This window comes from Symphodus melops (assembly GCF_947650265.1).
Source record: "Symphodus melops genome assembly, chromosome: 5".
In the NCBI taxonomy this organism is placed as follows: domain Eukaryota; kingdom Metazoa; phylum Chordata; class Actinopteri; order Labriformes; family Labridae; genus Symphodus; species Symphodus melops.
Genome location: NC_136695.1, coordinates 28,518,365 through 28,546,048, shown reverse-complemented (window position 1 = coordinate 28,546,048; position 27,684 = coordinate 28,518,365). Strand labels below are relative to the sequence as shown.

Here is a 27,684-nt window from a genome sequence, read left to right as displayed (position 1 = left end):
AACCGGAGCTGTTTTTTTTAAAGCAGCTCCATTCTCTCTGTTCTGAAGACTTTTTGACGTCACATCACCAAAGATCACCTGAATTCTCAAACCTGAATTCTTCTTCGAGGATTTATGAAGCGCTGAAAATCCTCGATTCTCTCAAAAGAACGAATGAAAACGCGTTTCCAGAGCGCGGATTCAGACAAAACTGACTGGAAGCTGTTTGAAACAGAACAGTTCTTGAGATATGTGCGAGTACCGTGGTGATGTTAGAAGGTTTCCTGGGACATTTAAGTGCGAGTTTTCACGAAACGTTTGATTTTTAAAATGAAACGTAGAATGAGCAGTGAGAAGAAAATATTCAGACCTTTTTTTAAAGCTCAATCACTCAAACTATTTTTTTTCACAGTTACTTTTCAGGTGTAAATAATCTTCGTATTTATTTGTCTTCAGTGTTTTTTAGTATCTCCTTCTTCCTCTTCTCATCAGAGTGGCAGTAGCTCCGTCTGTGGGGACTTGGGTCCCCTTCAAGTCCCGGCGCAGACCAAGTCTGGGAATTTGTCTTAGCAGCTGAAGAGGTGCCAGTTCACTTCCCGAGCACTGCTGAGGTGCCCTTGTGCAAGGCTGAACTCCACAACAGAAATCTCAAAGTGAGCCGCTGCCTCACTGCGCGCCGTCCTCTTGGATCCCACACTCGTTAAATTTAAATTCTCTACTTTAAACAGTCGGGTCAGCAGGACGCCTCACACGCTCTCTACTCAGCGTTTGAGTGGCGCCCCTCAGGACGCCGACCACGCTGCAGGACTCGGAGCAGAAGAGCAACCTTTGTTCCCAGGGCTGTGCAGCTCCTCGACTCCTCCTGCACGCCTCCTTTAAGAGGCGTTCGTCACAGCAGGAGACTCATGACGTGAACTGGATTTGAATTGAGCTGAAATAAGCGAGTGAGACATCAGAGCTGGAGTGATGACACAGGATCTCTGAATGGGTGTAAATATTTGTGTGCATGTTGGGAATATTTGTGAGAGTGCAGTCAGACACAAAAATCCCAGACAGAGCCAAGCGTCTTTTTTTTTTTTTTTTTTTTTTCTCACAAGCCGACCACAGTGTGTTTTTATTGGGTGCTTCAGTAATACAAGTGCACAACAAACCACTCTGCAATTGCAGAGGTGGCGGGTAGCCAGTAAATATACAAGTCCTGCCTCTTTCACGGGCAGACCTATACTTTTGTGGTCTGCCTCAAAAGCCTTTGAAAAAATACATACAGTACAAACAAAATCAGAGGAGGTGAAAAAAGCATGAAGGATCCATTGACGCAAAACCTTCCCGTTACATGCAGATAACATGTCGATGACAAATACAAAATACAAAATAAAAATAAACAAAAGAGCAAAAATAAAACTAAAGCAAATCATCTGCATGTTTGTTCCAGGTGCTGCTAAGAAAATGAAGAGTACATAGTGTGAAGCCAGAGGACGATGCGGATGATCGTTATAATATTCTGTGTTTCTTTCTCCAATACAATACTTCCAACATTCAGATATTGGAAAATAAAAATCCCAATCTACTCTTTGTATAAAAAAGAAGCTTTCAAGTCAACAAGGAACAAAGGACTTTTTTTTTTTTTTTTTTTAAGTTTAAGTTTTTGTTTTTTTTTACACAGAAAACGTAGATCAAATGTAGGAGAGAGGGAGGAGGAGGAGGAAGAGGAGGAGGGCGGGTTTACCGTTGCACTTAGTGAGTGTGCTTTGACAGACTAATAAGGGTGAGAGCGAGAGGTAGAGAGAGGTGCAGTGAGGGAGGGGGAGGGGGGGCGGGGCGAGGGGGGAGGGGGGAGGAGTCTATGTAGCGTATCTCTTCGTCCATTGTTTGGCTATTCTGTCATGCTCTGTTCTGTTGGTCAGGTACTGTGTGGCGATGCTTCCCACCAGAGGGTCGGCTGAAAGACAAACAAAGACAGGAGGGAAATCACTCAAACTGTGCAAAGCAGAGAGTCGTGGAAAGATGGCGTCTGTCCCGCCGTGATGACGTAAACATTTGTGTACGGGAAGAAGCGTAATTTAGGGAAACCTTCATCACCGCGGGAGCGCCAAAACGTTCCAGACTGTCGGACACTCTCATGATACTTATAAATCATTTCGTGTCCCCGGCTGATTACAGGGAAGCCTGGTTCTCATTGGGCGGGAGGCGAGGTTACACCCTGGACAGTTCGTCAGCCAATCACAGGGCTGACGTGTAGAGACAGACAACCAGCCAGCCGCACTTTTAAGAGTCAGCAGGCAACCTAAGGAGCTTATGTTTGGACTGTGGGAGGAAGAAGTCGGAGAACCCGGGGAGAACTGTCGGACGAGGAACCTCCTCCTCGCCTGTGAGCCTCGAGCAGAGGCTGCAACCACCACAGTGATGGTTACATCATCTTCACACGTTGACCCCTGACCTGAGTCCTCCTGCACTCGTTCCTCTTTGTCTCGCTGAACTGTGCTGTAAAAGAACGAGCAAAGATCCCGTCTTGTTTTTTCTTCCCGTCGCCTCGTACGTGATAAATAGATTTCTCACAGAACAGCCGCGGCTGATCTCGTCTACAAGCAGCTCCGTTGCTCCTCTCCGCTGTGAAAATGTGGTTTTTATTATTTACAGCTTCTGACCTCCGACTGTGCCAAAGATGTGTCAGCGTTAGGCGGCCTTGGGAAACAGTGGAGGTTTGAGTTGTTCATAAATACACCGTAAATAGACGATCATTTGGACTGCGTGTCGGCTTAATATTCGATCTTTAGTAGAAAAAAAACAAAACAATCCCAGAATGTAAAGAAGATCGAGAGCCGGTGAAGAATGACGACATAAAGAGCACTTCCTGCCTCTCCAGCCCCGACGCACCTCACACATGAGCCTCGCACCGCCGACTGTCCAACAAGGGTGAAATAGTGAGACGCTCAGGCGCACGTCTTACCCGGGTTGCAGTCTGTGAGCAGGGAGCAGATGGACAGCAGCACCTTGGAGATGGTGAGGGCGGGGCTCCAGTTGTCCTTCAGGATGTCCAGACAGATCACGCCCTGACTGTTGATGTTGCAGTGATAGATCCTCGTACGAAACGTGACCTGCAGACACACAAACACGGAAAAATCAGAATCGGTTTTCACCCCCTTCTCCAACATTTTAAATCGTTGAGAGAGCGTTTCCGCCCGGAGGAAAAAGCGCAGCATCTTTTGCTCCGAGCGCTCAAGTTGAAAATCTTTCATCTTCTCAGTAAAAACACTGTTAATGTCACCGCCGCTCTTTTCCCAAACGTATAACCTTCCCCGTAGTTTTGACGCCTTCGCATCACGTCTCGTACCCACATCCTCTTCGCTCCGTGTCTGACCGGGGGAATAAACAATCTCAAATATAAAAACATGTAGCGGAGCAGTGACTGTTGTCATAGAGACGGGACGGACGTGCAGCGTCATGCAAACGCAGGTCTGGAAAGGAGACGCCGCACGCTGCGCTTGTTCTCCAGGCGGCCACCTTCTGCTGCGAACGCTCTCGACTTATGGGGACAATTGCAAAAAGAAAAAAGAAAAAAAAGAAGCCGCTAATGCTCAGAAAAAAAACGCTCTGAGGACACGGGTCCAAAACCTCTCCATGGCAGGTTCCAATATGAATCATGATGTAAATAAAAAGTGATTTTGTGATAAGTGATAAGAGGGGAAACATGGAGGACAGTAAAAAGCTGTTTCCTCTTTGATTCACATTAAAGCTCTCCTTCCTGCTCACTGACGATCCACGGCACATCTCAAAGTACCAGGCGCCATTTAATTATGATCCCAGTTTGTTGGTTTGACTCCATCTAGTCACCATGCTCAGTTTATTGATGTGCATCCGTCTGGCCAGCAGGGGGCAGTATAGTGTAGAAACAAACAAACAACAAACAATCCCAGCTTGGTTCACATTGTGACTTTCGGAGTCCAGGAAACAAGCGACCCTCTGGCACAGCATCATTTTTGAAGAATGGTTACCATGGCAACAGAAGATGTTTGTTTTTTTTTAAAGTGGGAGGCAGGCGAACATGAGCTGCCCCCCCCTTACAGAGAGTAACTGAGTCTTTAAATGTGATAATAGGACCCTATGATGGAGGGGGGGGTTCCAGATCGTTTCCTAATAGCGATATAAAATGCCTCGAGTGCTTTGCTCAGACATCGATGTCTCATTTCCAGACCCGCATGTCCGTGTCTCCTGCCTCCTCCTCTGACTGGAGGGCAGCAGGAGTTCTTCTCACTCGTTTGGGACGCTTTTAAAACGTGTTTTTTTTTTTTTTTAAACCCGCTCGCCCGACTGAGACTGTACTGCGTGGACGTGGAACTAACACACAAACGATTCGGTTTGGGCGTGATCGACTCAAGCGTCTCAAACCGGCCTTGGCGTTCTGAGCATGCTCCACAGTTCCTCCGCCGAGCTTTGAACCGGAAGTGGAACAGCCGTTGGCGTCTGCCTTCCGTTGTCATTATCTGTGAAATCGTTCCACGGCGTCCTCGTGTTTCTGGTCTCTATGAGAGTGAAGTTCTTGTTCTGTTGGTGTATCACGGTGTAAACGTGACCCAGAACACGTAACCCTGACGTACACGAAAACCTCTGGGCTCTGAAGCACCTTGAACACGCACACGCCCGGCGTGTCCCTGTCGCTGCGCTCCGTCTCTGCTTGGCAGTGAGCTTGACATCTGTTTGGAGCAGCGGGGCAAAAACACTGGTGTCATTGTCAGGACCAATCAGCAACATCTGGCCCTCCTGACCCCGAGCCCTCAGAGGAAAACTCTAATGAGCCTTGGCATCCCCCCCCCCCCCAAAAAAAAATCAGACAGGGCAGGATGTTATAAATAACCTCCCCTCCCCCGCAGACACACAGATAGAAACACATCCACCTGCTGAACTTGTCCACTCATGTTGCTCCTTCAGAGTCTTGAAAGCCAGTCAGGTTCTGGGTCCAAAAATCCCGAGCCTGAGGTCTGAGCTGCACTGAAGCGTTACGATGGAGGGAGGGGGTTTGTGGCAGCTTCACGCCGAAGGGTTTTGTGTGTGTGTGTGTAGGGGAAGGGGGGGGGGGGGGGGGGGGGCTCCAGCTCCAGAAGGCCGGGGCCTGTGGATTTGTTTGAGTCTGCTGTCAAACACAGAGCCGGTGGTTACGCGGCACAAAGAGTGAGGACGAGAAGGGGAGAAGAGGGCGAGCGAGAGAAAGAGAGAGAGAGAGAGGGAGAAAATGAAGGCCAAGTGAAAGGGTAACGGGGTGCATAGCAAACTGAAGGGGAGAGTGTGTGTGTGTGTGTGTGTTCAATGATTAAATCCAGTCGACGTGCTGCGAGTCGTCTGCAGACGAGGATTCTTCAGACGCGGCGATCTGAGAGGCTCAAAACTCAACGACTGCTCACAAACTAAAAGGAGGAAAAGTGACAAAAACCGAGAAGTCGAAAAAAAGCTGGACTCGTACCGCAAAAAGACGTCTCCACACGACGTGCCCTGCCAGCTCGCCATCAGCTCCCTCGAGCTGGTTGCTGAATTGTTCTGGAGGAAAACTCCTGGAAACATTTCCTCCAGGGCAACAAAAATAACTGAATTCATCACGACGGGCTCTTTTCTCGGGTTACTTGGCGCCGAGAGGAAACGAGTACAGCTTCTCGATTCCACTGGAGAGCCCGGCCGCAGCAGGAGCTCCACAGAGTCAGACATTGTTCATGAGGCTGAGAGCTGAGGGGAACACACTGTTCTGAGAGGTTTTGGTTCTGACGGACCGCAGAGAGCAGAAAAACGGACTCTCCTTTTTGTCTTCCCAACGATCCCTCTGCAGAACAATCACGCAGGTGAATCATCGTGTGCGTTGTGAAGTTAGCTGCTGACCTTGGGGGGTTTGAAGGGGTAGTCTGGCGTGAAGGCGATGTCCAGGAAGAAGACTCCTCCCTCGTACACGGAGCCCGGCGGGCCCAGGATGGTCGACCTCCACTCGTAGATGTTGTCTCCTTTGGGGCCGGCGCTGGAAGAGACAAAAGACGTGTTAATATGTTAGTCGGCGCGGCGCGGCTCGATGGACCGGCTGCTGATCAGAGCACGCGGTCGGACGGCGTCGGACGCTTCAGGAGGATTTAGATTTAAAAGATGCTGGCGCCAAAAAAACGCTCGGTGGAGACGTCTTAAGCTAACGCTGCATCGACACGGATCACTCAACTCGTCTCCATTCTTTTTATTTGATCTTATTGAGAGAGTTTAATTACACTGAGGAGCCTTTAAATAAACACACACACACACACACACACACACGAGGAGAGTCAGCGTCCTCTTCTTCTTCTGGTTTCCACAAAGCTCGCCGCTGCGGGCGCTCCACAGTCGCTCCGGCTGTCAATCAAAGAGGAACCGCAGAGGAAAGGATTTTTAGCGACAGATCAACGTCTGAGTGTTTACGCCGAGTGGAGGTCACATCTGCTGTGTACGCTCTGTAATTAATGCCATTTCCATATTAAGCCCCTCCCCCCTCTCCATCCCCCCCTCTCTGCTGGACCTGAGCCAGGAGGAGGCCGGGACAATGTCCAGATCACAAAGAGCGGGACAATGAACAATCCCTCCGACTTCATGTAATCACTGTCGCCTGATGAGAACTTCAGCGTGTGTGTGTGTGTGTGTGTGTGTGTGTGTGTGTGTTTGTTTTCACTCCGTGCCACGGCTCACTTTTCACACCGACACGCGAGACACGGCGTCCTCCTGACGTCCACCTCGCCTCGACCCGTCCGTTTGGAGCAGCAGGCGGCTCGAAGCTCGCCCTTGAAAACAGATCCCTCTCCAGAAAACGTTCTCCTCCCTCCGTCGGTGACCACGCATGCAAATTTCTTGCTAATCTACTTTCCCCTCTTTTCCCTCCGCCCCCTCGCTTAAGCCGGCTTTAATTAGCTAATTATGATGACTTCTTCTCGGGGGAGTTACTTCAAAATGCTGCGGTCGATAAGGACCCCCCCGCCGATCTGGACTCGTCTTGTTTCAGACACAAAAGAAAATCTTCCGATTCTTTGAGGAAGTGCGGACGTGAAACGAGAATGAAAAGAGAATCATCACAGCACGGGATTATTGAATTTATTTGTCTTTTTTTTTTAAAATCTGATACTTAGCTGGAAGTGATAACCTCCACACACACACACACACACACACACACACACACACACACACACACACGCGCAGAGCGGAGGAGGCTGCAGCTCAAATCCAGATGTGACTCATTTTCTCAGAGGTTTTTTTTTTGTTTGTTTTTTTAACCAAAGATTATCTGTAATGGTTTCGTTGATTGTTGTGGGGACGAGAGGTGAAAATGCTCCGTGATCAAACGTCACCACCTGAAGTCCTCGAAGCAAACGCTGTCCAACAGGAAGCAATCTCAGAACACAGAGCAGGAAGTGACCTGCACACACAAGAGATGTGTTGTCACGTGATCGCCAGCAGTGTCGAGTAAGAAAGGAAACGACGGTCACGTTCAGCTCTACGTCTTCTCCTCTCTCCTCCCACGGCACTTCCTGTTTCTCATCAGCTGTGTTTTCTTACAGCTCTTCTTAAGGATCCGCCACTCATCACGAGCGCTCTTTAACTCTTTCATGACCAAATGAAAAGGGCAGAAAGGAGACACAGGAGCAACACGGGCCTACACGCTAACCACGAGGCCGCTCATTCAACCTAATCGTTTACTCCAGAACACGAGATGTGAAGTGACGCTTCATATTTGTAATATTAACCATTCTGAAGAAGCTACAGTGTGTGGAGTGACTCACGCTGCTGCCTTCGTTGTTGAGAGCGGGGGCGACACGCAGCAAACGGGACGAGGTTCGATTCGATCACGCGGCCTCCGTGACGAGGACGACAGCCTCCACACACGCTTTCATCCATTAACATCTCACACGGGAATGAACGCGCTCGAGTAAATCAACGCGTCTGCACGGCTGTTGCCTGGAGGCTGACAGAACAGCACGACATGCAGACTCTCAATATGAGAGCAAACAGTGCAGGACCTGAGAGAAACACACTGACGAGATAACTCACTCCAAACTGGGTTTCAAATAAAACAAAACAAAACAACCCCACACACACACACACACGGCCCGTTTTGGACGCCCCTGGGTTTGCCAGATATGAGAGCAGTTATCAGGTGAACAGGTGTTGCAGCGATGGAAGTGGGCAGTGGAACTGCTTCAGATAGAAGTGATTGTACCCGAGCTAAAAAGCCTCTGCATGTTTCTAATAAGCTCCAACAGCAGAAAGCTGCTCAAACTAGGATCAATGTTGGAGATGAAACATGGAGAGAGGTTAGAACGCAGAAAGCTTTACAGACCCATGCAGAGCTGGCTAAACACTGAAGCTACAGTGTCCACCACATGCAGAGCTGGCTAAACACTGAAGCTACAGTGTCCACCACATGCAGAGCTGGCTAAACACTGAAGCTACAGTGTCCACCACATGCTGACCTGTGTGAGAGGAGGGGGCGGGGCCAAACAGCTCTCTCCACTGTTTTAACTTGAGACTGCAGTACCCATTGTAAACACTAGGAGTCAGACGTGCGTAGTGCTCCGTTATAAAAATATGAATCTCTTGGAAGAGATGCAAATTTCTTCACAATTCCGGTGAAGCCAGCGGGACGCTCACACTCATCCTGCACACACACACACACACACACACACACACACACACACACACACACACACACACACACACACACACACACACACACACACACACACACACACACACACACACACACACACACACACACACACACACACACACACGTAAGCTGCTTTGTCTGCAAACGCCAAGACATGCTGACACCTAATTGGTCAACACAGCTCGGCCTACAAATGTGCTTACTAATACATCTGTGAGTGTTTTATGTCTGTGTCAGGCAGTGAACCTCCAGGTGTGAAGAGATGACAAAGTGGATTTTTCTCTTTTTTTGCCTTCTTTACTAAATGAAACCTCTCGGAGTGCTTTGAAGGAAGGCGAGGAAAGAAAGTGTTAAACTCCGTTCCTGTATCAGGATGTACGACTCTGTCTCCGAGTAAATGATCTGAAACAGTCAGGCAGACGGCCTGCTTTGATTGGACGTCTGTGGTGTTTTAATCCCAGTCCTGTTTGGTTTCTTAATCAGTCGATGAACACCTCTGATTGGTTCACTGAACGAAGCTTTTAAACACAGCTGATGACTCAACTTGTGTGACCGCTCTTCAAATATGACTTCCCACATTTCCTGCTCTTAAGAAAACCACACAGGCAGCTCACACACACACACACACACACACACTCTTTCATTACGCTCTGCGCTCACGGAGCTTCCCTGACGCCGTGCCCAAACACGCGGCCAGCTCCTCCTTTTTCCCCCAATCACCTTCCAAACAGAAGCAGATCCTCGCTCCGTGTGAGGCTGATGAGTCCGCCGCTGTGACAATAACTCAGACGGAGACGGAGGCGAGCGTGGCGTGGCAGAGGTCCTCGCTCGGCAGAGGGATTGCTGCAGGCGATCCGACACACACACACACACACACACACACACAGGCTGTGGATAAAGGCTATGTCAATAGCTTGAATGAGCGTGCCACCGCTGGCGGTTGCTCGGATACCTCGTCCCCCCCCGTCCCCCCCCGCCGTCACAGCGTTCATGTTGGGGCTTTGTTGCAGCTGCTGGAGCCGACGGCTCTTTCAGCATCTGACAGTCTCTCACATGGTCGTTAGCGTCGGGAGGAGCGAGCGGCGCCTCCGTCACAAGGAGCTCCAGTTTACCTCTGTGATACTTGAAGCTGCTTCAGATGGTTTAATTCAATTTAATGACTAGTAATACTGAAGCCGTTACACGCACTTCCTCACGACCTCAAATCTTTATCGATGCCGCGGGAGACACGTGGACGATACGTCTTCAACAGAACCTCGCAAATCTCAATCAAAGATTTATTTATTTTTAAATCGCTGAGAAAACAAACAAATCAGGTTTGTTTACTCCGAAGTCACGTTTGACCACGAGAGACTCTGCGAGATTTCCAGATGTGAGTCTGATGTGCCGCTTCGGTGGTCACGTGTGTGAGCTCTCGTGGTTACTCTCTGAAGTGGGGGAAGCGAGGCGAACGAGGCGACGCTCAGGACTCACGTGACGATCGGATCCGATCCAGCAGGCTTTAATTAACGCTCCGAGTTTAACGGCTTCTCACAGGATGATGACATCCTCGCTGCACCATCATTATCGGCTAATCAAGGCGTGTATTTTACACCTTTCAATCCTGCCCCCCCCCCCCCCCCCCCCGCACGCTCCGTGCTGGCGTGCACGCCGCGCTGCAGACGGCTGAGAGCGAGCGTGGTTCCATCTCACCCCCGCGCCTCCTGCTCCTCTCGTCTGCTGTGATAATCACATCTGTGTAAGACGCACTACATCTGCAGTGCAGCGTCAGCCAAACGGCCAAACTCACTGACTATTTGGGTCATTTGTTTTTTTAAGGCTCTGGGATGCATTAGGGCGCGGGTGTCCGTGAGAGTCTCGCCGCTGCCCCGTCCTCGGAGATTACGCTCATGTGGGAACTGGGTCTGACAGCTGGGGCCGCTTCCCTCCAACACAACACAGGACTCACACCGTGTTCACGCCGCTCGCCGTCCTCCCACCCTTCCTTACAGCTCACGCTCTGATCTCGTTGAGCACGACGAGCGAGGCGAAATCAGCAGCTCGCATCGTGGCGAGGGAGTCACGTCAGGTGTTTGTTTACTCGATCTGGATCGTCCCGCTTTTCATACAGCAGCAAAAAAAAAAACAAACAAACAAACTGGGAAACAGAAAGTCCAAGAGATTCAAAGGTTTCACTTCTTTCGCTTTTCAGACGTCAGATGTTTTTAAATCACGTCCCAAAAAAATCATTGTGTCAGAAAACTGAACTTCAGGAAACGATGTGAACGTAACATCAAATGTTTGCCGTCATCGTTTTCACACAACCTCACCATCTACAAAGCTTGAACACACACACACACACACACACACACACACACACACACACGGACACGCTCCTCCACACACAGCGACTCCGGGTCTTAATCACACACAGCACTTATCATTTCCATATATATTGAACGACCTTTCCGATGACACACTGTCCATCTAATCATCCACATTGCTTTCTTTCATAAACCGGGCCGATGTGCAGATCTCTGCCAGCGCCGCCCGATAACCTTTATCTCTCAGCGGGAGAGCTCGGCTAATCTCGCCGCACAAATCAGCGACCCGGAGCCGCAGAGACGGCGAGGACTCTCACAGGTGAGGACGACGAGAGCGACGTGGGAATGATGATTCACAGGAGGAGCAGCCGCGTGTTTGGAAACGTCCATCCGTACTTTATCGTCACGAGAACGTTTCAAATGAATCCCTCCGCTAACAGAGAGAGAGAATACTTGTTGGGTTTCCACCAAAACATGATGAAGCTGGTCGGTTTAAGGAAAAGGTCCCTGGAGGAGTCTTCTGTAACCGGCCGGACAAACATCTGGAGAGCTTTGAGGAAAAGGTCAACGTACGCTTGTGACAAGCAGCTCTCCAATCTGAATCAAACTAGCAAGCCTGCGTTCACAGACTCCCACGGAGGGGAAGAGAACAGAGCACGTTCTTAAAAACATAAATCAACCATCACAAACACGCAGATGTGAAACAGTGACAGCATGTGAGAGCAGCCACACGTCTGTTCACAGGTAGATCGCTGTCTGAGCGCAGCGCTGCACCGGGGGGGCTGATAAATAAAACAGGAAAGTAAAACCAGTAATTGAATTTCAATCGGTGTGTTTTGGAGCTCGTGAATACCGCCGTGCACAAATAAAACTATTATCTGCATTATTCTCCATTCCAGCTCATTCCCCTCAGGGCTCGCTCGCTCTCTCTCTCTCTCTCTCTCTAAGATCTTCTTTTCTATCCGTGTGGCTGCTGTGGTTATCAGAAGAGGAACTTTAATGAAGCAATCTTCATTCCCCTCCCTGACCGTGAAAAGAGACCAATTACTGCGCAGCTCGGCGGCCCGGGCGACACCTCCTTCCTCTCTCTCATTGTCTTTATTGTCTCAGATGACATGGTTTGTTTTTTTAATCAAGCCTTTTATTGTTCGTCTGCACAATGACTGCGGCAATTACTGACCGGACGGTTTATCCGGAAAAACAAGGGGAAATGGTTTGAGTAGGTGGCTGTACGCTTTCCAAGTCGAAGGGAAAAACATGATTCTGTTCTCACAGGAGGGTCGAGCTCGCTCGCACGCCGGGCCGAATCAATGCAGGCAGCAGCGGACGGTATTGAACGGAGAGAGAGAGAGAGAGAGAGAGAGAGGATATTTGAACAGAGAGTCTTGAAAAAGTGGCCTTTGATACGGGGAGTTTGTCCTCGCCTGGGTCATGTTAACAAAGCTGTAAATAAAGCAGAAAGCAGGACGTCTCTTTGTCCCCCTCCTTTCATTAAGAGGCCTCCGAGGAGGACACACGGAGCGAGCATATTCCTCCTCCTTCGATCTGAGCAGCTATCCAAACACCCGGCGTCTCATGCACTGCAAATGTTTGCCCCCCCCCTCCCCCTCCCCCCAGGCCAAAATAATGAATAATGCACAGCGTATAGCATTAGCATAATACTCAAGCTTTGAGTAAAAAGGAAGCTGCAGAAACATGATGAGTCATAGAAATAGTGCACGCAGGGTGAAGGATGACACAGCAGCACAATCGTCCAGAAGGTAAAAACACTTGAAGAGCACATGTTGGGATATTAATCTGAGCGGATAATCTCCTCTGACGTCACGCTCGCAGACGGGAGGTCCGGCGCTGTGTTCCCAGGTCGACAGCGAGACGAGCATCAGAGGTTATTTTACAGCTCGCTCCTCCACGAGACAGACGAGACGGCTTAAAGCCCTTAAATTTGGGGATGAAATTAGTGCGCACACCTCATGTACGGACGCCAATGTCTTCCAAGCGGACGGCCCGAGTTCGAATCCGACCTGTGGCTCCTTTCCTGCATGTCTGTCCCCACTCTCTCTCTCTCTCTCTCTCTCTCTCTCTCTCTCTCTCTCTCAATTTCCAACTCTGCCAACTGAACTTTCTGGAAATAAAAGAAAGCTTTAAAAAAACAAACAAAAACAAAAAAAACTTCAAAATAAAAGACTCAGCCTCTAACTGCCAGTTGCTGTTTCAGTGTGTCTTTACATAGTGACCACCGGGTGTGCATGTGTCGCTGTGACCTGTGGTGTGAAACACATTTACCTCGTAGCTCAGGAAGCATTTCACAATAAAAGCACCTAAACTCTCTGCAGTGCAGGAGGCGGTGTAACATTGTTTACTCCAGGCCACCAGGGGTCAGGCTGGGCTGCGGCTCAGGACGAGTCACTGCAGGTGATATGCTAACCGACCGCGTAAGAGCAAGAAGTGGACAATAACAAATTACTCTGATGTTGAAGGTTACGATATTTAATGTCCACATTTAAAATTCACGCCGTTAATGAACGAGTTAAAGACGTGCGCCCAGCTCCGCCTCCTCTTCACTCGAGAGGCTGATAATCACGTGAAGGACTCTCTGCATTATTAATATGAAAACATCAATAAGACACCAGAACAGCGTTTCAGCGCTCCACTGCGAGTGTGACATCACACTGGACCGGCTCCCGTGTGAATAACCACGAATCGATGGAGACGCCACTTTAAATTCAGCGAGAACACAAAAGTTCAGAGTGTGTGTGTGTGTGTGTGTGTGTGTGTGTAGTCGAGGGGTAATTATAAACATTTGCTTTCCTTGAATAAAACAAGTTAAGAGTTTGTGCTGACATGCGATTTGCTCCGCTGGCCGGGGATTCACAGGAACGCCGCTTCAGGAAAAAGAAACTGGATCAAAAACAGATTCGCCTCAAAGACAAAAAAAACAAAAAAAACTGCAGCCTTCTGCAATTTATGAACAGAATTAGTCAAGACTGCTGTGTTGATTTTTTTTTTTTTGTATTTCACAGCCCTGCACTGAAACTCTATTCAGCCGTAATTAGAGGCCGTCTCTTCCGCCTGCCTGCTCCGTCCCTCAAAGCACCGTGGGCAGCCCGTTGGCCCCGTGGCGGAGGGGAATGGACTTATTACTGAAAGGTCAGTGATCAGGATGAGCCGCGCTGCCAGATCGGCTGCGCGGCCTGATACTGCGATGGCCTATTCCTCCTGACACCATATAAGCCCTCCAGGTCGGCAGGTTGGAGGAACGTGACGAGCTTTTAAGCTGCAGGTTGAACAGAGAGAGAGAGAGAGAGAGAGAGAGAGAGAGAGAGCATTCATCCGAGACGTTATTCATTTTACTACTTACAACGGCCGTTAAAGAGCGTTAACATTTGGTCCCACCGAGACGGAGAATATTTCATGGAGACACTTAAAAGTCTTCTTGGCAGGAGGAGGAGTTTTTTGTGTGTGATCCCAGGCGGAGGAGTAATGAGATCTCGGAGCGTTTGTTTACATCAGCGGAACTTTTTATTTGTTCGCTCGCCAAAAAAGATTCCTGTGTTTGCTCCCCCCCCCCCCCCCGTCAGCCTCAGAGTACCGTTCGGTCACTCTCAGTGGGATAAAACGTGCCCGTGACAAAGCTGTTCATAACGCTGGCGGAGACCAACGTTCGCCAGAAGAACTCGCAAACGAGGACGGTGAGAATTCAACGACAGACGTGAATCAAAGCGAAGCCGTGTTTGCTGTCAGACAAGCGCCGCAGTGGAAAACATTACAGATGAATTAAGAGAGAGGGGGGGGGGGGGGGGGGGGGGCATATGCTACCGCCGCTCTATAGGTGCACATTCGTTTCATCTCCACTCTGAAAGGTCGATGAGGGGCGGCGTGGTTTGCGACGGGGGAGACGGTGACTTTCAGCAGATGTTTTCTAAAGTGGCGAACGTGGGTGACCACGTCGGCTTCAGTCCATCCGTGTGACGTCACGTCCTTCGTGTTCAGGTAGCGCCGCTGCTTTCCCAGCCGGCACGTTTCCTCCAGGGGTTGTGGCGCTTTTTTTTTTTTTAATTCACCGGGACTCACAAAGAATCGTTTCCTGTTAAAGTCGGCGTCGATCATCTTCCTCCTGATCCACTTAAAACTTTTTCTGGCAGCTCAAAAGCAAAAAAAACCTAAATGAGCGAACTGTGTTCTTCTGTCTGAAACGTAGAACGAGCAGCGACTGTCAGTTTAGGTTTGCAGCACGCCGCTCCCCCACATCAGTGTGTGTGTGTGTGTGTGTGTGTGTGTGTGTCTCACACTCTGAGTGTGCTGATATTGGCATTGTAGTAACACACACACCGTCAGCGTGCGCTCGCTGGCGTGTTCATCGTCGGCTGAAAAGAAAATAATTAGAGCAAATTTTCCCCGTTAGCTTCCAGCAGCCTCCCATCAAGCTTAAAGGTCGACTTCGCCCCGTCCTCTTCATTAGTCTCTGACCCCGCCTTCGTCTACGCTAACGTCTCTGTTGTAGCACAAACATCTCCAGGAACAACATTTTTTTTTTCATGATTCATTTTTGCGGGATGAAGGCAGCGACGCTTCATTTAGAAGTCAATGGACGAGAGACAGAAAAGGTCACGAGCACGCCTCCGTCAGACCCAGATGGGGGGTCTTTAACTCATCCATATTCATGACGGCGGTGATGATGGAACGAGACTTTGATCAGGGTCAAACGCAGCCGTCGCGTGAACACGCTCGCACGCTGCAGAGACCGTGCGCACCATCGCTCTGTGATGTTGCCGTGCAGAATATGGTGATCAACCGGGGCAGACAGGAGGTCTTCCTGCAGCTCATGAACCCCCCCCCCTCCCCCGCCCCCCCTCTTCCCGTCTCTGCCCCTCCGCCCCCTCATAAATATTGATAACCCTCCCCTGCTGGGCTTAATGGTAACGCTGTGAAAAATGATGCTGGGTGTGCCGCTCGCACATAATCCCCCCGGGGGGGCGCCGCACAAAACTAATATGCAGCTTTCACAGGCTTGAAGATGATCCCGTCAGCGAGAGGACAGAATTAGAGGTCTGAACCTCCAATAAAGAGCGTCCTGGTTTCCCCCCGGAGAGACTCGATGCCGATGGAGATGCACGTCCACGCCGGCGAGCGTGCGATGCAGTGAACAGCTGTGGTTTGAAAACGACCTGTTTCCCTGCAGCTCGCATGATGTCATCGGGGAGGGACGGCTCTGGTTTGGGCTTCGTGGAGGCGTTACATCACAGCGGGAGAATGCAGCGAGTATCTCGGCTTCACTGAAACGGCGAGTGGTGATTCGAGGCGGTCAGACGGCGTTTATAATCGAGAGGTGAAGCACGCGACGAGGGAGGAGTCGAGCGAGGTCGGTTAGCATGCAAGCAGCTCCGATCACTCAGAAAGCACGAGACGCAGAGCGCCATGTCACGGTCGCAGTTCGACCAATGAATGAACGATCGATTTTATTTATTTCAAACTGAAATCAAATCGACACGTTGAGTTTTAAAGGAGGAAACGTTTTTTTTCTGAAACATTAGAAAATAAATAACTTGCATTTCTCGCACAGTTTTTACATTTGCCTTGTTTTTGTTCGGTGTCGTCGTCCTGAAAAAAAAAAAAAAAAAAGCAGCGGCGTAGTGACGGGAAGTTTGGCTCTTTTTTAATTGGCTCTCCCAAACGACTCTTCATTTAGGATCTTTTTTTTTAGCCTCATTTTTTTCGCTTAACTTCACAAAAATGAGCGTCGACTCTTTGCGTGTTGAAATGGTCGCCTTGGCTGGCCAATCAGAACAAAGCTCTGCCAGGAGCAGAGCACGGGGCTAAACCAATCCAGAGCTCTCAGAAGATGACGTCACGTGTTCCTCCAAACGCAGCGTGAGCACGCGACCTCCCCGCCCTGTGATTGATCAACGCTTTAAAAACGGATGAATCTGAATCCTGATTGGTTTGACTCTGGCGTGCTATGACTCCACTGGAGCGGCGAGGAGAGAGGTCACACGAGACAGCGCGGCGGCGTGACGATGCGTCACACAGACGCATCATCACGAGAGAGGAAATCACAGAAGCTGCCTTACGTGCCTTTACACACGACACACGTGGAAGACGCAGCGACAGAGTCCCGACCGGCGCTTCACGCCGTTTCGTCCTCACGCCAGCTCGCCCTGACTTAGTAACGATAAGATACGACTCACGACACCGGGCTCACCGGACGATTCCCTCGCCAGTTATTTCACATAAATTGCGACTGAAGGAATCCTTCTCATGAAAACGCCGACGCACCTTCGTGATCTCTTCGGCTCTTACACTCGTTTGTGATTCATTTTGTCGGAGCGGCGGTTTGAATCCGTCACGTTTCACCTTCACGTCCCCGTCCGGACTTCACGCAGACGCTGCAGGGAGGAGAACGTCCACTCTGTGAAAGGACGACTTCATGCATCAAATGTGAGTCCGAGGTTTCAGCCTGGTGGAAAATGTGACACGAGGAAATACTCGGCATATTTATTGAGTGGTGCAGCCTCGATGTCGGGCTTAAAGAGCGAGGCGTTTCCACCGCACACGTAATCCACAAACTGTCAGCCAACAGGTTTGTTTCCCAACGGCAGAGTGAAATCCCTCCAGTGATACGAAACACTGAAGTCGCTGTATTCCTGTCACTTTGCTCTTCCAGAGAATCTAATCCCACACACGTCTCGCTCGGAGATGATCGCGACTGTTTGTTCAAACTTGAAGCTCCGACACGGCGCTCCTGTACGATCTGCCTCCTCACACACACACACACACACTCCACACAATAATTGCCACGTCAAATCCTCTCTCCGGCTTCAACGTGTTCCTGTTTCGTTTGATGCACGACAACCGCCGAGGTGACGAGCGAGCTGTCACGGCGCCGAGAGTGAGATAAGAGCTCGGAGGGCCGATTTAAATACTCGCGATGGAGCGGTGACACGGCGAGGAAAAGTGTGATAGTTTTTGAGGAAATTGATTTTTTTTTTTCTTTTAAACAACTTAAAGCGTTAATATAACAGGCTGCCTGTCACAGAGAGCGAGCAAACGCTAGGCGACGGCGTTTTGTAACAACAGTCAAGAGACATTAAACGCAGCTGAGCGGCCTCAGATTGAAACGGGAAGAAAAGGAGCGAGCGTTTCATTAGACTGATCAAACGGACACCTCCCGACACCGAGGGCTCAACACGACCCGGGACTTAAAGACGGACTCTGTCTCTTTGCACACAGAGAGAGAGAGAGAGAGAGAGAGAGAGAGAGAGAGAGAGAGACAGAGAGAGGGAGAGAGGGAGAGAGAGAGAGAGACAGAGAGAGAGAGAGAGAGAGAGAGAGAGAGAGAGAGAGGGAGAGAGGGAGAGAGACAGAGAGAGAGAGAGAGAGAGAGAGAGAGAGAGAGAGAGGGAGAGAGGGAGAGAGAGGGAGAGAGGGAGAGAGACAGAGAGAGAGAGAGAGAGAGAGAGAGAGAGAGAGAGAGGGAGAGAGGGAGAGAGGGAGAGAGGGAGAGAGAGGGAGAGAGGGAGAGAGAGAGAGAGACAGAGAGAGAGTAGGTGATACGAAGGAGACTGCAGATTTTAACTACATGATGAGGACAGCAAATTCTCCCTGAGCAGGACAAAGTGGGCGAGGGAGTCCGAGGGGCTCCTCAGCAGAGAAACAGATGAGGAGACGTACATCAAGCACGCACCCCCCCGCGCCGGCCCGCCCGCCCGCCCGCCGCCGGCCCTGCGTTTGTTGAATGTAGAGAAGTGTAACACGACTCTGTCTGCCTCCTGAAGCGTGCCGACAGTCTGTGACTCCATTTGTCGCGGCGGGGGGGGGCTAACCTGGCCGGGGAGCGTGCGGCGTACAAATGACGACAGCAGCGTCATTAGTCGTGTGCCCTTCAGTCGAGGCGGGAACGTTAAAGGCTGCTGTGACGGTTGGCGCGACAGATTCGGCGTCGCACGCGTCCGACCTCTCGCCCCTCGCCTCGCTATCAAACAGGAGGCTAATCTTTGGCCGCATCACAGGAAACACCTTATTAGATAGCGGTATCGTTTCCCGTGTACAGAAAGAGAACACACACACACACACACACACACACACACACACACACACACACACAGAAAAAAAAGGATTATCTTGAAGACGCTTAATTGTTTCCCAGGCAACTATTCCCCGCTAAGACGTCGACTGTGAAATTTCCGCGAGCGATTATTTTACTTTCAAATGACTCGTGTCCTCCAGCTAAATCCTGCATGAGAGCCAACCTAGTTTTTTTTTTGTCGGGGGTGGGGTTAGAGGAGGGGAGGGGGCGAGGGGGGGTTGAGATAGATTAGAGTCCTCGAGGAAAACAACGTCTCTTTCTCGCCTCCAGGACAATAACAGAAAAACGGCGAATGAAAAGGTTAGCTCAATGTTTATGGTTAATGACGCCGGGCGTCTGATGAGGCCCAGCAGGGGGGATTAATTCGAGCAATAAACAAACGCGTCTGGGGCGTAGTAAACCCAAATCACCAGATGACTCACACAAAGTTGTGTTTTTCCTGAATCATTTAAAAGCAGGTTCACGTGAACGCTCACAAACGATGAGCAGCTCCCACAACTGTTCCAACAATCGCCTTTTTTTTCCCTCCGTCTTAATTTGCAGCCGAGAGCCGAATCAGACAGAAGCAATCGAGCTGCGATCAACCACAAACATTACCAGTGTCACTTTATTTCAGTGGCTCCTCCTCAAGGCATCCCGCTCGCTCTTTATGTCAGGAGAGGCGGCGTGCCACACACCAGCGACCGTATCTCTTCCTCAAAGGACCGCGAGCCGCCGCAGCCCCACACAATAACCATTGTCTGCGGCGAATCCCAGCGGAGCGAGGAGGAGGGGGGGAGGAGGAGGGGGGCACATGAGAATTGAAACAGGTTTTAAAGTCACACCGCCGCTCGTTTCCAAACATCTCAGAGCAACAATAAAACTGTGACGTGAGGTGTCGCCGCCTCAGAACACACACACACACACACACACACACACACACACACACAGCAGAGACAAAAAAAAAAGGGAGCGCCTTTCCTTTAACAGGCGTGAGGAGCCTTGAAAGAACACACCGCTCCGCCGTCAGCATCCATTACGGCGTTCTGTGCGGACGGGATGGCGAGTCAGCGAGGGGAGCACTTCCTTTCTTTTTCTTTTTTTTTGTTTGAAAAGATGACGTCTTCTTACCTGCAGTTGGGAGGAGGGTCTAGTGTGATTTCTGCCAGCTCCTTCTGAATCCTGCGAGAGAACAAGAAAGAGAAAGAGAGAGAGAGAGAGAGAGAGAGAGAGAGAGAGAGGATTTAGTTTGATTTGATTGGTCGATGAGAGGGTGAAAAGTTGAAGACCTGCGGAGCGTTGCTGCCTCTGATCCGTCTGTCGAACACGCTTCAACACAGAACTTAACCCCTGACACTTCTGCCCGTGCTCTGACCTTTGACCTCGCCTGGAGTGACACCAGAACATCTGACATCTTACTACAAAAAAAAACCCTGTTTCTTCTTCACCGCTGTGGGGGGAAACTTTTTTTAAAAAAGGCGACCACAAGAAAAGAAGGCGGCGCACATTGAGTCCGAGCTGAAGTGAAACATGTCGAACATTAAAGCACATCTGGAGGAAGTGAGCGTCACGTCGTCCCATTTAAAGCTCCTGCTCTGTTTATTATTCTCTGATGTGGAAGAAGCTGCAGACGCCGACTGAAGCGCTCCGGAGGAAGCGTCTTCGTCGTACATTCAGAGTGACGTCACGACGGCGTCGCTCCACACACACACACACACACACACACACACACACACACACTCACATAAACACACACACTCGCTCTGAATCCTTCCCCTTCATGAACGTCATCAGCCAACTGCACCGACGTGAAACCACGTGGCGTCTCTCCTGAAAACGCCGGCGCTAACTGCGTTACTTTCCGTTACTTGGGGCGAGAAATCGATGTTTGAATTTCTCCCCGGAGACAAAGTTTTTTTTTTTTTTTTTTAATTGAATCGGATAAGAAGAAGACATCTACGACACCATGTCCACGGCCGTGGATCCGTTTATGCCACGTTCAAATAAACTTTAAACGTCTGTGTTTGTGACACGCTCCACCACCTGAGCGCTGCCGAGGAGCCTTCAGCGTGATGTCATGGCGTGTTTGAAACGCCCTCTGGTGGACACGAGAGAGAAGGAGGATAAGAAGTCGGTGTTTTAGTCGTGACACGCGGTCACACTCGAGGATTAAACCACGTTATGACCCTCGGTCTCCGCGTGCGTTAAGATGTAGCAGGCAGCGCGAGCTAGCATCACGTTCACGCTGAGCGGACTTTTATTTAGCGTGATCGATTAGCGCTCAGTGAATCAGTGCCGGGAAAAACAACAGAGCGCCTCGAAAGCTAACACACATTTACTTTAAGAAGGAGTACTCTTCTTACTCTTCAGTCAATCGTCTCCGCTGCCTTGAGAAAACTGAGACGCCACCTGAGGCGTGAGAATAATCACGCGGCGTGAGGATCGTTCAGAAAAAATGTGCAAAAAAACGATGACTCAGTCTGCGAAGGGCGCCCGAGTGCGAACGCTGCTGCTAAACTCGGGTTAATACAAACACACCACTTCAGACAGCAGCGAGTCAATCCACTGTGTGTGTGTGTGTGTGTGTGTGTGTGTGTGTGTGTGTGTGTGTGTGAGACCACTGAAGGCCGTTGTAGTTTAAAGAGAAGAATAGACGCACTAAAGGGAGACGATCACAGCGTTAGTGGCTGTTATAAAAAAGATCCAGTGGCCTGAGCCAACCCTTCGCTCAGGCGGTTGCATAATTCTGTCAGCGCCTGTCTTTTTTTTTTTTTTTTTTAGGGTGTGTGTGTGTGTGTGTGTGTGTGTGTGTGTGTGTCTGGGGTTAGGGCTAAGACTGGTGGAGGAAAGTGGCGGTGGTTTAAGAGAGACAGTGCTGCAGAGTATGAGGCGACACGCTGTGCAGAGTTCCCTCCTCTTCGTGGCGTTAAGAGTCACGGATGTTTGAAATGACGGTGCCGGTGGGACTGTGTGTGTGTGTGTGTGTGTGTGTGTGTGTGTGTGTGTGTGTGTGTGTGTGTGTTGGGTCGGGGTGATCTTACCTCTTGGCACTAGTTGAGAGTTTAGCAGCAGTTTTACTCGAGATCTTGGTCTCCTTCTTTTTGGGCTGTGCTTGCTCGCGCTCCTGCTCGGGCGGTACCGACTCCCTTTGTTCGATATCCGAGCTCCCCCCGCTGGTGCTCGGGCTGTCGTCCGGTCTCTGCACTTCGCTGGACATCGTGGGCCCTGGAGACACGACGAGTAACGTGAGCACGTTTTTTCCCCCACTCTGGAAGGAAATTTGTCCGTCTCTGGAGATTTAACGTCCGATCGCTTTGGACGCACGCGTCGGGGGATGACGGTGACGCCGCAGAGAGACGGTTTCGTTCCTTCGATGTACAGCGAGACATCGATGAGAGTGAAAACAGAGCATGGATGTGCTGCAGATTCTACACGTGTTACAGCGGATACAACGAGCCGTTCACCTGATGATCGATGACGGCTTCACATGACAGCAGATTTGTTTGAAGACTTCATATGGAGACGATTAATACGAGAAGATTAGAAGAGTAATAATCAACCTTTTCTCGTTTGTTTTATTTTGAAATCGTTTTGTGCTGCTTGCTTAAAGTGCTATAAAACTACATTATTGTTGACATAAGTAATTAACCTGTAATGAAACATATTGTTTGTTGAGGTGATAATGATATGTACAGAAGACGACCAGGGCCAGACTTGAAATAAATATTGAAGGAACTTTTTTTTGTGCACTTCGAGAAAAAACTCAAAATGTCGAGAAAAAAAAGTGTAAATACAGTTTTATGAATGAAATCAAAATTTCACAAACTTGTATCTAAATTTGAACTTTTTTTCTCAACATTTTTAGCTTAATTTAGGAAATCGCATTTGAACTTCATTCCCGACATTTGCGTTCACATTTAGCCTGGAAATCAGGATTCCACTTCTTCTTCTTCTTGACATTTTCAACTTAATTCTCGAAATCATTTCACAACTTTTGGCGTCAACATTTCAACTTTATTCTGAAAGTGCACGTTATCGTCCTCCATAAATGAACTTATAGATAATAACTCTTGATAGCCATGCAGGTCGGTTCTGTTGGTGACGGGTCCGAATGAAGAACCGAGTCTTGAAAACGAGCACTGACCCGTTTTTGCTTTATAATAATTTACATTCACAGATGACAAAAACAGTTTCACAGTTATGATTTTGGAACCGTCCCCAACTTTCAAAGATGGAAATGCCAACAAATGGGTACCGCACCAAACCAACCCAGACCACTTGGTGGAAATGGGGCTTTTTGTACCGTGCCATACCGAACCGAACCGTTCGGACGTTTTTGTGTAATCAAAAAATGAACTCATTGATTGGTGAGAGCCTTTAAGGCAACATCTGTGGGGTTAAGCAAAAAAAAAATACACAACACAATAGGGGTCGGATTGGGGGACTGAAAGCGAGTCGTCCTGCGAAAGCGTTCATCAGGAGCTGGATTAGGTTTTTACGGGGAGGGGGGCGGGGGGCGTGAGATTAACGTTTAGGGGTAAAGAAGAAGAAATAAAGACTAAAGTAGGCCTCGCGTCTTTTAAAGTCCATGAAAATACGCAGAGGAGAAGAAGGCGTTTCTGCCCGGACACGTCCAACATGAGGCGCAGTCGGCACAGGGGGGGGGGGGCTGATGGAGGACTGGAGGGGAGGGAGGGAATGTGCGGATCCGGATCCTCGCCGAGTGTCCACATTGTACGATTGAAGAGCAGTGACCCTGCCTCGGCACAAAGGGAGGCTCGTCCCACACATCCACCCCCCCCCCCCTTTTCTCCCTCCTCCTCCTCCTCCTCCTTCTCCTCCACAAAACGACACTTTTCTCGGGACATTTACGCACTTTTCGCTGATCCACGACGCGCAGGTGAATGCGCGTGTCGATCTTACCTGGCGGCTGGCCGTCGATGCTGCAAATTTGGCGTCGTAATCCCAAGGTACCGAAAAAAGTGTATATCCTCCTCACACGGCCGTCAGCTCGCTCCCGTGTCCTCGCTATTTAACTGGAGGCAGCAGCAGCAGAAAAGCGATTACAGAAAAACTGAGGCAGCCCCGGACCGCCTCCACGCGCGCTCCCGGTCAGCGAGCACTGCTCGTGCACGCGAGCTGCAATGGGGTAGAGAAGTGGCCAGTGCACGTTGTGGTCTTCAGCCACCTTAACTACCCCAAATCCTGAAAATGAAAGACAGTAGCCTACTGTGGGTACACCCATGTAAACGGGCCCTGACTATAACCTGGAGTGGACTCATCACTCACAGAGAGAACTACATGTAGATGTGCTCTCAGCATGCAGGTGCCATTCTAGATGTTGGGGCCCCTCAAACCAGCATTCATTATTATTTTTCCACTCACATACATATAATTCCTCTTCATCCTCCTTCAGTAGCCTTCATTGACAAACGCTATGTACACAGCACTAGTGTATGAGACAACGAGTGAGGGCATAGAGAAGGGGTACTCAATTAGCGGACTCCGGTCCGTATCAGGACCCAAACGTAATGAAATACGGACAGAGACAAATATCAATATCCCGATTTTGTTTCCAATCACTTATCTGTCCCGTGCCAAATTCAAATGTCATATCAGCTGTTGTTTAATGTCACTATGGCAACTCATTGTGGTCGTGGCTGGGTTTTTTTTCAGCCTACAGGAAGTTAGTTTTATGTTGGATATTTGATTGACGTCCCGGGTAACCGAGCATCGAACCTCCAACATAAAACTGATGAACCGTGGTCACACAGGTCACACAGGTCACACAGGTCATCATTAGCTACAGCAACGCAGTCACATGTGTGAACGGTACCTGTTCTTTAGAAAAGCAAAAAGCGAGAGGTGGAATCTGAAAATTGTGAATTGAAGACGGAGTGGACTGATAAATCTGCATTTTGCTGCACGATGTGTTTAATCTGTCTAAAGTGGAAACATAAAACGTCATTATGAAACAAAAAAGCAGAATTACACACAAAACTACCACCAAAAACAAAACTGACACCAGTGTCTATGCAATTCTAATTTTGGAATTACGCGTCACTGTTTCGGACCCTGGACAGATTAGAAATTTGGTGAGTGGACCTTTTGAGTTTCTAATTGAGTACCCCAGGCATAGAGAGTAATTACTATCAGCTGGGGCTCCCTGAGGGAGGTTTTCTAATGTCATTACAAAATGTAAACATTATGAGGAACTGCTGTGGTTTAAAGTTTGTCTGCTGGTCCAGGGGGAGTTTGCTGCAGAACCTCCGCCACGCAGCATGATGTCCTCAGAACTTGGCCTCGTTGTTTGTAGTCAAAGAAGTCCTGAAGCATTCAGTGAAATTTAATACAATTGATTATCCTGTGTTTTAAAGCTAACGGGACTTTTATTTTTAATTATACTGTAGGATTAGAGATTGATAAGTTAATTGAGGACTCTAATGAGTTTGGAAATTGGAAGATACAGGAAGGATAGGGACGATTGTTGTTAACATGGTAAAGTAGCTGTCAGTGAGCCACTTCTGTTAGTGCTGCTGTACAGCTAGCAGGCAGCTGCTAGCTTGCTGGAGTTGGTGTATTGTAGTTTCATTAGTGGGCCTAACTAAAGAGGAAGTGGTTATAGTACAGTACTGCAGCCCTTATTGCTCTTTGTTGATGGATACTGTCTGTGGTGACTTTGGTTCTGACCATGATTGAGGCTATTTCTCTGTTTGTTTAATGTAGGGTCCCTCCTGCTGGGCTAAACGCCACCAGAAGCGCCTGCCCGCTGCAGGATTACCGTTATAGTTTAGTATAGTCGAATAGTTTATATATGTTTACATGTTCAGCTTTTGGGGTCTCAGATTCTACTTTGATGAGTTGAGACTTGAGTTTTTGACAATTTGAGAGGCATGTGTGAATGTTAGCTGAGAATGACTAGCGACAAGTTCCTTCATTCCTTCAAACACACATTTTCCATTTTCCATAAAAAATGTATTATTCATTGTTACTAGTGATGTTACGAGACGTGCCGAGGCTTTGAAGCGTGTGTCGAGTAATGGAGGGGGCGGTTCTGCGAAGCGCGTATCGAGGCTTGCTTCATTTAGGGGAGGAGCAGAAAATGATGACGTCTGAAGCCTCGCTGCCCGGCTGTACCACGTGACTGCTTCGGGAAGTGGTTCAGATTTTGCCGCGGAGGCTGGAAAACCCTCTGGAGGACTGGGAGAGGCAAAAATTACTGTACCCAACTTTATACGATCTTGCTCTTGCGTTTTTGTGCACACCGATAATGTGATAATTTATGTAGAGAAATTATTTGGTCATACATTTTTTTGTAATTCATAGTAAATCTCAAGAGCCATTACAGACACAAAAATTCAATGCATCACACATTATGTGGTTAAGATCATAGGTTAAGATACAGCTGCCTGTAATTATAAACCTGGCCAGTAGGTGGTTTCGTGTGCACATGAAGCTTCGTGAGATGAACCCTTTCTCGAACCAATTGGCTGAAGTGGTTCAATGCCTCGTGAGGCTTCATCTCACCATCACTAATTGTTACACATCAAATATATCTTGTTAGTCACCTGTTGCTCCACAGACTTGAGTGCATTCTGCTTTCTCAACAAGGAAGTGTGAAACCGAGCTGAACCAAGCTTTGGGTTTATATGGGGGGGTCAAGTGGAAGGTGCCATGTTTGGTAGAAATGGGTAAAAATGTTATTTAAATGCAGTTAAAGTATTTTATTAACTAGAATATATATTTTGACATGCTTTAGCTTTGTTGCAGATAGTTTGTGTTGTTTGTAGAACAGGTAATACTCACCTGAGAGTTAACTGACCCCCCCCCCCTCTCTTCCCTTTTGGTAGGTTCCAGCTCCTATATAACAGGAAGCTTCAGAGACTCTTCAGGCAGTTGGACTTTGGAGCTGAAGTGGAACAGAGGTGAGTTTAACAACTTGTCAAAGAGTGTACAGAGCTGAAGGGCCCAGACTGGTTGATTGTTCGGAGCTCAGTCTCTTCGTTTGTTTGACACTTTTTGCTTAATTTATTTATTTTTTGCAAATATTATTTTCATTTTTACAAAGGAGGGCCTTCAGACTCGGTGAATACCCAGGAAAGGCCAGCCAACAGAAGTGTAAGAGGACTATAATATAAGTGAAAGTACTGTTACTTTAAAACAAATGTACTTAAACACAAGTAAAAGTACCAGTTTAAAAATATACTCATGTAAAAAAACAAAAGTTGCTCAACTTTAAATATAGATTTTAAACCAGCAGTATGTTTTAATGATGGATAATTTAATAATCAAGGCTTACTGTATAATGTAAAAATAATTGCCTTTTTTATGATGGGAAAAGTTAAACTATTTAAGAAAACACTCGCAGGGTATTTAAGCATAACAATGTAAAGAGTATTTTAAATGTATTTATTTGTATTATTCTGAGGCTGTTTAGTCTCAAAGGCTGTTGAAGCTAGTAACTCGAAAACTCGTGTGTTGGCGTGGGCGTGGTCGGACCGGTGGATCTGACAGTCCTGCTGGGCGTGCCGCAGGTGCCGGCTGTCGAGATCTGCCGGCTCACCGAGCAGATAAAATCACAGAAGGCACAAAGTAAGATTTGTTGTTTTTCATGGGACGTGTTAAAAGCAATTTTAAAACGCAAGTGAGATGTATTTAAATCTTCATTTGTGTAAATATTTTCA

At 48.7% G+C, this 27,684-nt stretch overlaps 1 protein-coding gene across 1 annotated transcript; it reads right to left on the bottom strand.

Annotated features, from left to right (window-relative positions):
* Window positions 1-484: 484 nt before the first annotated feature.
* Window positions 485-24,109, bottom strand: ube2e2 (ubiquitin-conjugating enzyme E2E 2). Its single transcript, XM_079343635.1, has 6 exons — window positions 23,924-24,109; window positions 22,042-22,225; window positions 20,132-20,182; window positions 5,842-5,974; window positions 2,927-3,074; window positions 485-1,918 (listed from the first exon to the last, which is right to left on the bottom strand). The coding sequence occupies exons 2-6, from the start codon at window positions 22,215-22,217 to the stop codon at window positions 1,821-1,823; spliced, it is 606 nt and encodes a 201-aa protein (XP_079199761.1). The 5' UTR covers window positions 22,218-22,225; window positions 23,924-24,109; the 3' UTR covers window positions 485-1,820.
* Window positions 24,110-27,684: the final 3,575 nt, after the last annotated feature.

What these genes read in the sequence shown, in the direction of transcription:
- ube2e2 (XM_079343635.1), bottom strand. Translation starts at nt 22,217, where the DNA reads ATGTCCAGCGAAGTGCAGAGACCGGACGACAGCCCGAGCACCAGCGGG. An exon ending in GACCCTCCTCCCAACTGCAG is followed by an intron (nt 5,975 to 20,131) that starts GTAAGAAGACGT and finishes TGTCTCTTCCAG; the next exon opens with CGCCGGCCCCAAAGGAGACA. An exon ending in ACCCCTTCAAACCCCCCAAG is followed by an intron (nt 3,075 to 5,841) that starts GTCAGCAGCTAA and finishes GTGTGTCTGCAG; the next exon opens with GTCACGTTTCGTACGAGGAT.